The sequence below is a fragment of the Bicyclus anynana genome, chromosome 15 (genome assembly GCF_947172395.1).
Source record: "Bicyclus anynana chromosome 15, ilBicAnyn1.1, whole genome shotgun sequence".
Taxonomy (NCBI): Eukaryota; Metazoa; Arthropoda; class Insecta; order Lepidoptera; family Nymphalidae; genus Bicyclus; species Bicyclus anynana.
In genome coordinates, this window is record NC_069097.1 from 7503405 (window position 1) to 7517561 (window position 14157).

At 37.0% G+C, this 14157-nt stretch overlaps 2 protein-coding genes across 2 annotated transcripts; one reads left to right on the plus strand and one right to left on the minus strand.

Moving 5' to 3' along the window:
* The first annotated feature begins 269 nt into the window (after window positions 1–269).
* Window positions 270–3940, plus strand: LOC112052170 (GTP-binding protein Rhes). The gene is made up of 2 exons (XM_052885718.1): window positions 270–444; window positions 1487–3940. Exons 1-2 carry the CDS (start codon window positions 290–292, stop codon window positions 1935–1937), a joined length of 606 nt encoding a protein of 201 aa, XP_052741678.1. The 5' UTR covers window positions 270–289; the 3' UTR covers window positions 1938–3940.
* Window positions 3941–12132: 8192 nt separating this feature from the next.
* On the minus strand, window positions 12133–13936 carry LOC112052179 (uncharacterized). Its single transcript, XM_024091161.2, has 2 exons — window positions 13685–13936; window positions 12133–12878 (listed from the first exon to the last, which is right to left on the minus strand). Exons 1-2 carry the CDS (start codon window positions 13818–13820, stop codon window positions 12229–12231), a joined length of 786 nt encoding a protein of 261 aa, XP_023946929.2. The 5' UTR covers window positions 13821–13936; the 3' UTR covers window positions 12133–12228.
* Between the last annotated feature and the right edge of the window lie 221 nt (window positions 13937–14157).

Below are 14157 nucleotides of genomic sequence, written 5' to 3' on the forward strand. Positions count from 1 at the left end.
CCACCACACTGGCCCAATGCGGATTGGCAGACTTCACACACGCAGAGAATTATGAAAATTCTCTAGTATGCAGGTTCGATGTTTTCCTTCACCGTTTGAGACACGTGATATTTAATTTCTTAAAATGCGCAGAACTGAAAAGTTGGAGGTGTATGCCCCGGACTGGATTCGAACCCATACCCTCCGAAATCAGAGGCAGAGGTCATATACCCTGGACTATCACGGTTATACTTTTTAACTGACATTTTACTTTTCGCCTACAGGTGACCTCTTCGTGTTAGTATTCGCGATGGATTGCCGCGAATCCTTCGAGGAGGTGATTCGTCTGCGGGAGCAGATCCTGGAGACGAAGGCTAATGCCAGCAGCGGGAGCAGTCGGGGCCGGAAACAGGCTCCGAGGGTTCCCATGGCGATAGCTGGCAACAAATGTGACAGAGACTTAAAGTAAGAACTATTCAACTTTGAGTTGTTCAATAAGGACGATCAAACGTTGCATAACCTATCGACTTACTTATCAGCAGCTATATTATACATTATATCAGTATTTAGAGTAGTATATAAATATATGATCATCATCATTATCAACCCATATTCGGTTCACTGCTGAGCTCGAGTCTCCTCTCAGAATGAGAAGGGGTTAGGCCAATAGTCCACCACGCTGGTCCAATGCAGATTGGCAGAATTATGAAAATTCTCCTAGTATGCAGGTTTTCTCACGATGTTTTTCCTTCACCGTTTTGAGACACGTGATATTTAATTTCTTGAAATGTGTGTGCATTTCAAGAAAGTTTCAAGAAAGACTGAAAAAGTTGGAGGTGCATGCTCCCGACCGGATTCGAACCCACACCCTCCGGAATCGGAGGTAGAGGTCATATCTACTGGGTTATCACGGTTCGAATCCGGTCGGGAGCATGCACCTCCAACTTTATATATATATATATATATATATATATATATATAGAATAGTTTTTGATGAAACAGTTATCTTATCACACACAGCACAAGCTTTACTTTAGGGCTAGATAGTGTGTGTCGTCCGCATATATTTATTTATGTTATCATCTTAACTGCCCACGACGGGTCCAGGCTTTTCTCCTAGGAGACAGAGGAGATATACAGCTTAATCCATCACGCTGGAGGTTCTATCAACCAATGAAGCTTGCCGATCTTAAGGTGACTTATTAACAATCACTATAAGATGTTATTAATAATGACCGAGGTTATCACTCTCAAATTATATATCTTAATATATAGTAAACATTGTAGAATGATTACTGAAAAGCTTTTTAAAGAAACAACAGTTATTTCATAACCTGACTCAGGATTTCATGTTTCCTTTACTTTACGTTTCATGCATCAGCTGACATAGTACGGCTCGTAACCACAATATTACATATTTAGCTAACGGACACAAGTCTGTGTATGTTCAGACACTCTAGTTTGCATAAAGGAAACTCTTCTCATGTAGTTTTATATTGTTGTCCAGGACTGTACAACCCGAGGAAGCGAGCGCGTACTGTGCTACACAGGACTCAGCGTGCGTATTCGTCGAGACGTCGGCTAAAAGGAACTTCCACGTCGACGACCTCTTCTACGAACTCTTCGTTGTAGCAAACCTACCTTTAGAAATGGCGCCGAACCACCACAAACGAGTCAGCACTGCATTCGGGAGCCCTTGCACATTACCTCCAACCAGCAGTCAAAGTAGTAGAAGTAAGAAATGCACCCTATCCATTAAAAGAAGATTGTCCGACGCTTGTGGAGTAGTCGCACCTAACGTTAGGAGGCCCAGCATCCGCACCGACCTGATGATCATGAGAACCAAGACGTGTGCCAAAGGAGACAATGACAGTGTAAGCGGCAGCCCAAAGCTCAACTTAAATAGGTTAGTGCGTTCGAATCCGCAAAATGACAAACGGTCCTGCGCGATTCAGTGATAGTAACAGTAAAGGAATATAGGCAATTAAATGTTGGTTGCAGGTGCTATATATGGATCAGCAGACGGGCTAAATGATAAATTAGCTTGTAATTCTGATCGATTTCGAGGCCCCAATAGCTGTAACTCGAACCATGAATACAATGTCAATAGGACAAAACCGCAATTGATGAATGTTTTAATACCAAATGAGAATTGGATTGACTCTGCAAATGTGAAATAATGTCGACAATTTCACACGCAAAATAAATTCAAATCATCAATGAACTATGGTCGTTAAATTTTAAATAATTATTGAAGTATTGTTATATTAAATTTAAGGATTTATATATATTGATAATGTTTATAAGTAGTTTAAATAAGCAGAGTTCCGTCCAATTCTCATTTGAATATCTGTAGCTGATATAAACCCCGAGATCTTTTTGGATATTACGATATTCTTATCAAGATGTTTATGAAAAGTATTTTCTGGAATTGAATATTTTATTTATAGTAGATATCTGTAAAAAGGCCAATCTAAAATACATTTGTGAATTCAGTACGACTACAAAATCGTTATATACTTATGTATTGCATATCTTATGTAGATATAAGAAGTTAATTGCAAGAATTTTGTAAAGAATCAAACGATTGTTTTCTACAAGCGAACTGTCAGTAATTTTAATAAAAAACTTTATCATTGTGGTTAACGGTCAAAGTTAACCTAAATGGACAAATAACAAAGTTGCTAAAAAAGTTATGTTAATTTTGTTAACAACATTGTCAACAGGTAAGCTTCGTAAAACACAATGGCAAAAGACAGATCGATTGTTTAGAAAACAACGGAAAGTTCTTGGAAGGTGGAAAGACTCTGATTCTCTATGATATTGAAAACTTTGCGTTTTCACGTCATGTCGTTAAAATGCATTAGCAAAGCCACGTGGGAGCACTGAGGGCCTCCTCCCTCGGTCGCCATACAAAATGACAAAATCACGACAAGTTAAATGAAAATAAAAAGAATTGGAAATTCCAAATGTACACTTCTCATAAGACTCGTTAGACAAAAACTAACTTATTTAGCAACTAGCCACTTCAAAGTCTGCAGTAATTTTGGGCTCACTCAGTTTTTCTAATGACGTGTGCTTCTTTCTATGCAGTGGTCGTTTATTCTTGATTTTTTTAATACGTTGTACGATTTAAATTAAATCCACTGACTAAAGTATTAGAACTTTCAAGTAACAATTCAAGTTGTGGCGAAAACCTACGCTACTCTACCGAAAATGTGACCAAATGCATTTTCAACGTCAATGTCGTAAAGTCAGGGCCTTGTACACTTTCTGCCATATTTATAAACATAGATTAAAATTTTAACCCAAAATATCTTCATGATAAAGTGAACTTTTAACACTAGCGATTAGGTCCACTTTACTTGAAGAAACTTGAGATTTAAATCGTAATCCACGTTTATAAATGGCCGCTAATGTTATTGAAAATGTTCAAAAATGATCGTGTTGCTATGTTGATGCAGTGTTTATATTTAAAGGAATGCTTGGTATGTTCATAGTGGTTCGGTGTACCTAATTGTGAATATCTATTGCTTTTGTATTTATATTCTCTCTATTGTAATCTTTCGGAGTTATGTGTATTCGACTTCTATTTACGTTGTTGGTTGAGAGTTTAACATTATATCGTTGATAAGGGACCAAAAATGTTCTCTCTTCGTGTGAAAATATGTAGGCTTGTGGATACACCGTAGTAAAATTACGTGCTTATAAGAAATTTAATTGTTTCAATTGTTTGTTTGAACTAGATCTAATTTAATAAAGCTAGCCGGCTATATTTATGTTCAGAACTCCTTCATATTATACTATCTTATTAACCCCGAGTAAGAAAAACTCGCGATAGAACTGAACTTAGCAAAATTCGAAAACGAAACAGAGCTGATGATAAAGAAGCCTAGCATTTTTATTCATTTGTATATATTTGATATATTTACTGGATAAAATCTAACCAGCTTAGATAGTAGTGGGGTCTAGGGCCTGTTATATATTGATTTATCAAAAGAAGGTACATAATTATCAAAAAAATTTTAATAAAAAAAATTCAACCGACTTCCAACTGAAATATTAACCTAAACTAAAAAGCAAAAAATAACATCTTACCTACGTGCTACCTTCCGATCAGTTTGAAGGCGGTGCCAAGCCAGTGATGTTTTAATTCAAGCCGTATAAATTACACAATTTCTGTGGTTCTTTCAGAAACGGCTTTAATTAAAACATGTTACTGGATTGGCACCGCCTTCAAACTGATCAGAAGGTAGCACGTAGGTAAGATGTTATTTTTTGCTTTTTAGTTTAGGTTAATATTTCAGTTGGAAGTCGGTTGAATTTTTTTTATTAAAATTTTTATTTTTTAATTTTTAGTGTTAGCACACCTACTGAGTGTGAACAAAAATTAATGAGCAATTAGTTGAAACGTTATTTTCTTATGATAAGTATCTACGTCCTACAATTCCAATTTTAAAAATACTACTTTAACTCATATACAAAATTTCACTCACCCTTCACGTAATATGAATATTCAGAAAAACGTGAAAGGTGACTGTCCTCCGTCTTCATCGGCAGACTCCCTGTGCAGTCACAATCCATATGGGTGAAAAGTTCTCATCAATATAAAATTTATCAAGTCCAAACACAAAGTAGCTACTGTGAACCGGCGAGGAGTTCCCTTAACTCTCCTTCATTTTCGTCACTAGACCCCTAATACAGTCACAACCTATCCAGGTAGAAAGTTCTCATCAATACAAAATTATCAAGTCAAAACACGAGGTAGCTACTGTGAACCGTCGAGGAGTTCCCTTAACTATCCTTCGTCTTCATCACCAGACCCCTAATACAGTCACAACCCATCTAGGTGGAAAGTTTTCTTCAATACAAATTTATCAAGTCCAAACACAAGGTAGCTACTGTGAACCGTTGAGGAGTTCTCTTAACTGACCTTCGTCTTCATCATCAGACCCTTAATACAGTCACAACCCATCTAGGTGGAAAGTACTCATCAATACAAATAAATCAAGCCCAAACAAAAGGTACCTGCTGTAAATCGTTGACGAGTTCCATCGTCTGTGTTTCGGCTCCATCATCAGACCAACTCTAGACCTTCATAAAATTGTAGTGGTTTAAAATACCTTATGGAAACACTAACAAACGCACTAGCCGTCCCTACGATTTTCGAAAGTTCCCCCCAATTTCTCCAGGATGCCATCATCAGATCCTGACATGAAAAAAATGGGACCACCCTGGAAACAAACCCTTCAAAACAAAAAAAGAATTTTTAAATTCGGTCCACGAATGACGGAATTATCGCTGGACATACATAAAAAAAAAAAAAAAAAAACATACATACAGCCGAACGTAGAACCTCCTCCTTTTTGGAAGTCGGTTAAAAATTCACGTCTTTTGACGTCCTCTGCGGGGCAAAAGCCTGTCCCGAAAGGACTTCCAAACTCCATCATTAATTTCATCATGTTTTAGTATTCTTTATCAGCCTATTTAACCCAAAACTCACCACAAGGCCAGGCCTCCCTCCTAATAAGAGACAGGATATGGAGCTCAGATCCATCACGCTGCCCCAATGTGGGTTGGTGGGATATAGCTAGTATAGGTTACTGAAAATGCATGTAAGCTTTGACTATACTCGTAGTACTGAGGAATGACGTAGCCGTATTTAGGCCATACATTTTGTATGAAGGTGTGTAGTGCGGACACTGTCGTGATGCCGTGATGACGAATGTGCACGCCTTCATACAAAATGTATGGCCCGGGTCGGCCTACTCTAAGCCTAAGGTGCGTTCATACATGACGTAACATATAAATCTGTTGGATGCCAATGTTGGATGTTGGGGTTGATTGGTTACAGAATTTTTGAGCATAAAGTTCCAACATTTAATAGAGAAAAAGTAGGCAGTTTTATTTTTATTTTTAGTTTATTATTTACTTTTTAGTGTAGTGTAGTACTTGTAGTGATTTTTATTATTTTTAGGCATTGTTTATTTAGTTATATTTTATATTTTTGTAGTTATATTGTTTTGTAATTTTTTTTTTTGTTTTACTTATTTTATTACTTTTAATAACTGTTGTTTGCGCCCGTGATGTCACCCTTTTAAAGGCTTCCACTGAAAACCAGCGCTGCAGCTAGCTGCAGCTTGCTGAGTGCGAGACCTTTATTTGGTCAGTGCGCTTTTACTTTCACTTTTCTTCTTCGTTGTAAAATATAAAAGCTTTTTTTTAAGTTTACTGACCAAATAAAAATATTTTTCTTTCTTTCTTTCTTCTTTCTAATCCACAATGATGGTAAGCGTATTCGGTTGACCTTGCGGGGTGAGAAATAGTCCTTAATATTCACTGTAATTCACTTTATTGTATGTCTTATGCGCACGCCGGTACGGTAAGGACTGACTAATAGAATTTCCGTAAACTCACATTACATGGCGGTTAAACTAAGCGTCAGCATCTACAAACCGACATTATAATATACAAATACGTAATATATAGCCGACATCTAAGATCCTCGACCCCTAGCCATGTGGCATGTCGATTCTTTTTCTACAAACGCTTACGTTTAGAAAAGTAACGAAATGTATGGGAGTGACATTCACTATCGAAATGTTACGTGATCAAGTTGTCGATCGGATCTGTCATTCATGCCGTCCTGTTGGCCTATTCACTATTTTGGTCTTTATTATCAACTTATTGAAGTAGACAACAAAGTGTCATCTACATATTAAATGATATACACCGTAAGAATCGGATGAAATTTGTAATTTGTATCATAGTACGTGGATGACATTTTGACAATTGATTTGTTTTTTATTTTGATGGGTTGTTAATAAAAAAACAAAATAGGAAATAGGCCAGCTGTTGGCCTATTTGGTTTTTATTAGCAACCTATTAAAATAAACATCAAATCAACTGAGAAATGTCATATACCTACTGTATGATATCCACGAAGGGTTGTCAGTACTCAGTAGGTACCGGATGACATTTGTTACATAGAATCTCAATGTCGTATATGTCAACTAGCATACGTCAAAGTTAGTGAATTAGCTGACCGATCTAAAAGTGCAAACAACTGACAAATATATTTTTTTACGTGACAACGTCTTATAATTCGATGGAGTCGGCTGCGCACTCGAAAAAAGATGACGTCATGCGTCGTTCCCTCGCTCCAGGGTTGCCACCTTTTTTACAAGACATAAAGTATATTTTGGTCTATGAAGATTATGTAGAACATTATTTAAGAAAACAAACATTTTCTTTTAAAAAATGCAACAATTCCATCAGTTTCGTCTTATGGCATTGTCACGTTCAACTATCGTCAGTAAACCGATTTTACAGACAACCGATTTTGTTTTTTATACTGTTCGTTATTTCGCTTATTATCGTGCCAAGAACCCATTTAATGAAATATTTGTTATTTTATAAATTTTATCTAAATAGTCACATGTGGACACTCCCTTCGTATGAGATTTGCACGCTCACAATCGAAACAAAATAACGTTATAGAAAAGTGGACCTAACATGTCTAGTTATAAGGTCGTAAACATTTTTTTTGATGTTCCGTTAGGTTTACTAGTAATTATGGTAATTATGTCTATTTAGGTACCTTTTTTGCTTATTGGACTAAAGACTTCGATGTAAATCAAACACAAAATTACTAAATATCACGACATTACATTCTTACACTTTGCATCAAGAAAATTAGCTAATCCTAGTTGGTAAAATGAGTGAGCAATACCCAGTAGGGATAGTACCACCTACCTAATAAAACCAGCCCCTGTGAATGACAGATCTTGATCACGTGACCTGTTAGGGAAAGGTACCACCTACCTAATAAAACCAGCCCCTGTGAATGACAGATCTTGATCACGTGACCTGTTAGGGAAAGGTACCACCTATCTAATAAAACCAGCCCCTGTGAATGACAGATCTTGATCACGTGACCTGTTAGGGAAAGCTACCACCTACCTAATAAAACCAGCCCCTGTGAATGACAGATCTTGATCACGTGAACTGTCGATAGCAAATAACATTCCTATATATTTTTCTAGTTCTCGAAGCGTTTGCGATCGTAGAAAGACGATCTACAGGGGCTGGTTTTATTAGATAGGTGGTACCTTTCCCTACTGGGTTTTGACGACAATTCACTTTCTACAAACGCTAACGCTTCAAAAATTAAAAAAATGTATGGGAATGACAGGTCAATTGATAACTTGATCACGTGACCTTTTGATAGCAAACGTCATTCCCATTTTTTAATTTTCGAAGCGTTTGCGATTGTAGAAAGAGAATCGACATGCTACATGGCTACAGGCCCAGTAAAGATGTCAAATAAGAGAACGTTAAAGTCGAGGTTGAAAGATGAATTACATGATTGGGGTGACTCACAGCTTTTCAAAATAGTTCTTAAATTGAGAACCGGCTAAGTTATTTAATGCAATACTCTACCTAGATTTACCTATCGTTTGCTAAAACATACAAACTAATTTAATCACCAATAAGAAAGTCTGATAATGTTGATGATGATATTGCTGTGGACTCAACAATAGGATCATTGGAAGATTTGGGCGATTATAGAAACTCAGCCAGACGGTGAGTCCTAGAGTTTTTATAACATAGGAGGCAGGCTGGCACCCCGCATAATAATATAGCAAACTAGTTGAATTAAATTAGATCCTATTATTATAAATTATGTATGCTTTAAATCGTTCTTAAATGGAGATAATGATTTAACTTCTTGGTGATGTAAAGGAGTTCATGCTAAAAAGCAGAGACATCTTTTGAATAAAACTGACCATTACATAAATGAGCATGTGCCTGGGCCTGTAGCCATGTGGCACGACGATTTTGTTTCTACAAACGCTAACTCTTCGAAAAATGTAAGGGAATGAGAGATCAGATCGATAACTTGATCACGTGACCTGTCGAAAGCAAATGTCATTCCTATATATTTTTTTTTCATTTTCGAAGCAATTGCGATCGTAGAAAGAGAATCAACGTGCCGCTTAGCTACAGGCCCTGATCGTGTAACCTCTGCGAGATCATGTTATAGTCAATAGTTTCATATCAATCAGTACAGTAGCGTCATGTAATTTGCTGCGCTAAAATTTATGCAAACATAAACATTCACTGGGCATCAATAATATAACTCCAACAAACTTTAATAGTGTGCCCCAAACAATTGCATTGGGTAAAACTGACACTTTTACTTGTCAATCTGCAGTAATAATGCTCCTTCATCAGTTTCTAAACAAACGCATATGGCTTGTCATCTTACTAATATATTCAAAGCCAAAAAGTTAAGTAACTGAGGTACTGTGTTTTTTATCTATAATAATATTATAAAACTGAAGAGTTTGTTTGCTTGCTTGCTTGAACGCGCTAATCTCAGGAACTACTGGTCCGATTTGAAATATTCTTTCAGTGTTAGATAGCCTATTTATCAAGGAAGACTATAGGCTATATTATCCCCGTATTCTTACGGAAGCGGGAACCCCGCAGGTGAAACCGCGTGGCATCAGCTAGCTAGTAGAAGATAAGAATGCCACGGAATATAGTTGAAGAGTTACCTAAAACGTTCTAACATCAGACAGTAAGCAGAATTTAGAGAAAGACACCGAGTTATCGAATAAGGCAACGGCAGACTACAATACGCTATACTATCTATACACGTAAGCTCTATACACTAATACTATAAAGAGGTTAAGTTTATGGTAGTGCGAAGTAACCCCTGGATCTACTGAATTTGAAAATTTCTTTTACCACTAAAAAGCCACGTCATTTGTGAGTGTCACAGGCTAGTTTATTCCCGTATTCTCACAGGAACGGGAACTAATTGGGTGAAACCGTGGGGCGTCGGCAGGTATTGCATAAAAATATCAATGTATGTGATGCTTTTACAACACGGACCTTTCGCCATATCTCCTTTAATTTATGTTTTATGTATAAATATTTCTAATGATATAACAAGAATGTCATTGTTATGTACCTTATAAGTAAATACTCGTTGCGTATCACTTGTATCATGTCCTTTATACTATTGTAACTAAGAAATTAATATTCTACTGTGTATCTTTTTGTGATCTTTATCTATACCTTCTTGTCCGTAATGCTGAAAATAAATATGTTTTTGAAAAATGGCTATAATTTCTGAATACCTCGCTTCTAGAATTACAACAAATTAGAATATAATTTGCCACTAACTATCTCTTCGTTAAACTATAGTACAGGAAATGTAGAAAAAATCGTAAAGATATTTGTAAACCACGTACGATAGTTTTTTTTATCATTTACAAATTAGCCCTTGACTACAATCTCACCTGATGGTAAATGATGATGCAGTCCAAGATGGAAGCGGGCTAACTTGTTAGGAGAAGGATGAAAATCCACACCCCTTATGGTTTCTACACGACATCGTACCGGAACGCTAAATCGCTTGGCGGTACGTCTTTGTCGGTAGGGTGGTGACTAACCGTGGCCGAAGCCTCCCACCAGCCTGAACCAATTAAAAAAATCTCAATCGGCCCAGCCGGGGATCGAACCCAGGACCTCCGTTTTGTAAATCCACCGCGCATACCACTGCGCCACGGAGGCCATCAAAAATGACATTAATTATTGTAGATGAGAATTGTAGATTTTTGAGTTTCTGAGCCATTCCAGGGGAGGGGGGGTCGATGTACTCAAGTTAAGCTTGTTGGGTTGCTCCCTACCGATGGTTAAAAAATCTCGAGTCATGTAATTCTTTTAGTCATATTTCCTAGATTTCCTGTACTATTACTGGTAAATATAAGTTGCAGGGAGCCGCTGGATGGTGGCGGAGACCGTAGTGTTTGGAAGTCTATGCCTGTGTCCAACAAAGGACGTTCATCGGCTGTTCATTATGATGATGATGATGATGATGATGATGATGATGATGATGATGGTGATGATGATGATGATGATGATGATGATGATGATGATGATGATGATGGTGATGATGATGATGATGATGATGATGATGATGATGATGATGATGGTGATGATGATGATGATGATGATGATGATGATGATGATGATGAAATTTTGTTTTAATACTCAAAGGTTCCACTTTGCTAACTGCTTTCATGATCTACTGGTGAACCGTATTATTAACGATTTTGTAGTTATCCTCAATATATACAATAACTACATACATAAGTAAGTATATAAAGTTAGAAATGGTTTCTCGATGGGTTAAACATAAATAAGCATCAGCTGCTTTTCTATAAAATATTCCTCCTTATATTAGTATGCACCCATTTGCTTACTTTCTAACTGTGAAAGTTTAGTTTCTATAGAGTATTTTAGTATGCATACTGAAACAAAGTAACCAAACAAATTATAACCTAACTTGTCAAGAAGATACTTTAACATGAACAATATATGGAGTGAAAGTGTTGTCACTTTATTAGCTGAAATGAATGTACGAACAACAAGGTATGAGCTGTTCGTTATCAACCCATATTCGGCTCACTGCTGAGCTCAAGTCCTCTCAGAGTGAGAGGGGTTAGTCCACCACGCTGGCCTAATGTGGATTAGCGATTAGCGGACTTCACACACGCAGAGAAATAAGAAAATATTCTGGTATGCGGATTTCCTCACAATGTTTTCCTTCACCGTTTGAGACACGTGATATTTAATTCCTTAAAATGCACATAACTGAAAAGTTGGAGGTGCAAGCCCCAGACCGGATTCGCACCCACACCCTTCGGAATCGGAGGCAGAGGTCATATCCACTGGGCTAGCACAACGCTGATACTGAGCTGTACCTACTGAGGTAGAAACTTATAGATTGAAGTTTAGTTAGTTTTAATCAATACATACGTGTAAGTAAAATTGAAGTGTCTGTCTTTTCAGATTTAAGAGTTATAAAACACGAACTTTTTTCTGTCTTTCTGTCTGTTTGCACGGGCTAATATTTGGAACGGCTGGACCGACTTTAATGGGACTTTCACTGGAAGACAGAGGATTATATAGGCTACTTTTCTCCCGAAAAAAATCAAGGTTCCCACGGGATTTTTAAAAACTGAATTTCACGTGAACGAATTTGGTGGGCGTCTGCTAGTAAATTAATAAAAGATGTTTCTTGAATTTTTTTATTATTAATGTAATATTATTTTTAATTTTCATTATCTTTATTTTTTAAAGTAGCACCATCTCACACAAACGTAAATAAGTATGGTACCACTTTTGAAATTGTCAAATTAGTTAAAAAATCGTGAATTTGAAATGGCACCTTCAAGTTTTCTTTTCAAGATTCTTTATTAGTAAATTTACAAGCCGCTTATTGAGACGATTCGTTTCCGAAGATGTCGTGGTAGTTTGTTTCACATGATCATAATCTGATTTTATGTCATCAATCAACATCATGACTTTTATTTTGAAGAGTCTAGTCTGTTCTTGTGTCATTGTTTCAAACTCTGGTATGAGACTCATTAGGAAATAATGCATTGATTCTAAGTTGGTCCTTGGAGGGTCTTGAGTGAGAGGATACAGTTGGTCTCTGTGATCTGATTCATCAGTAGTTTTCTTACGATTTGATGTACTGTCGATGTTTCTCTTCCTTTTACGCCTGACTGGTGATAGTGGGCTGAATAAAGGATCTAACTGTACTTCGTTGAACTGCGTTTCGTTCAATGCCTCACTATTTATTTGAGAATCTTCCTCAGATTTAACAGCGCATATGAGTATTTCGTTATCTTTTGAATTACCAGCAGTGGGATTGTAGATGTCTTCCTTGTACTCCCAGCCGTTGAGCGGTTTCATGAATGGTAAGACGAAGGTGAGGTATGAAGACAGGTAATATGGCTTCTTGGCTTTTTCGGTTGGTTTTAGGCTTCTGAGCAGTGAACTTCGTATGTTACGCCATTTTTCTTTGCATTCGGGAACTGGAAAGAAGGTTACACTTAAATATTTCATTCGATATTCATTTCAGTGTATAAATGTTTCATGTTACTGTTTTTTTTGTTTTGCTCGTTAATTGTTTTTGCACACATCTAACATCTATTTATCATTCAAAACATTATCGTTAAATGAAAAATAATATTATTTTGCTATTCTTCCTGAAAATCATCTAACATGAATATTTCAACAAAATAACATAAATACCAATTTTTTGTTAAAATAACTTCCACTAAGTACTATATTAATGTAACTTTACGTAAATTGACGATAAATTATGCAATTTCGTTGAAAACACAATGTTAGATAGGTATTTACCAAAACGAAAATACGAATGTAGAGATTGATTAGTGATTAATTACATGAATGGTACATCGAGATACATAAAGGCGGTTTTACATTTGTCTGACATGACGTGACGTAACGCATCAGAACAATCGGTTTCATACATTTTGTATGCGACGCATCCAATAAGTGTAAGTTCACATAAATGTAAACGATGCCATCGTCGTCAGTCCACCTGGTTGGGGTCGACCAACACTGCGCTTTGTAGTGCGTAGTCTTTTTTCTTGGGATCCCTACGTACATCGGCTCTACGAACTATGTGCCCCGCCTACACCACTTCAGCTTCGCGACACGTCGAGCTATGTCGGTGACGGTTCTTCTGCGGATCTCCTCATTTCTGATTCGATCACGGAAAGATACTCCTAGCATAGAACGTTCCATCGCCCGCTGTACCATGATAAAGCGCACATAGTAGGTATCCATGTAATGTTTCCACATTATGACTCACTTGTCAAATGAGTGGCGCACGAGACATGCGCCCACGCTTCGTCTGTGAGATCCTTTCTGTTGTACTCGGCTACGTTGTTGTTGTACAGGCATTCGTATTTCTCAATCTCCTGGACTAGACGGACTTCAGATGACATTTTCAAAAAGTTTTCAAGGTAAGCTACGAGGTATATTTTTCACTACACAAGTTCTTGATAGATATAATAACAAAAATAATTTCACATTATTGCAGTATTGAATGAATACTCAGTCGTTTTTAGGTACTTAAATATCTAAAAGGCGGCCAGAGGTGGGAGTGAAATACAAACTGACAGATTTATTGTCGTGCATGTTGTGTTGTGGTAGATAATGATAATTATCAGGATCAATCAAAAGGAGATCATTCACGCTCCATACATTTTTGGGTTCTTTTTGAAAGTGCCGGCCAACAAAAAAAAATGACACGACTCGTTAGAATTAGCTATTTGGAGCAAT

Coding starts and splice junctions, on each gene's coding strand:
- LOC112052170 (XM_052885718.1), top strand. CDS start 290: ATGGATTGCCGCGAATCCTTCGAGGAGGTGATTCGTCTGCGGGAGCAG. Junction 445..1,486: donor AAATGTGACAGAGACTTAAA/GTAAGAACTATT, acceptor ATTGTTGTCCAG/GACTGTACAACCCGAGGAAG.
- LOC112052179 (XM_024091161.2), bottom strand. CDS start 13,820: ATGTCATCTGAAGTCCGTCTAGTCCAGGAGATTGAGAAATACGAATGC. Junction 12,879..13,684: donor GTGCGCCACTCATTTGACAA/GTGAGTCATAAT, acceptor CCTTCTTTCCAG/TTCCCGAATGCAAAGAAAAA.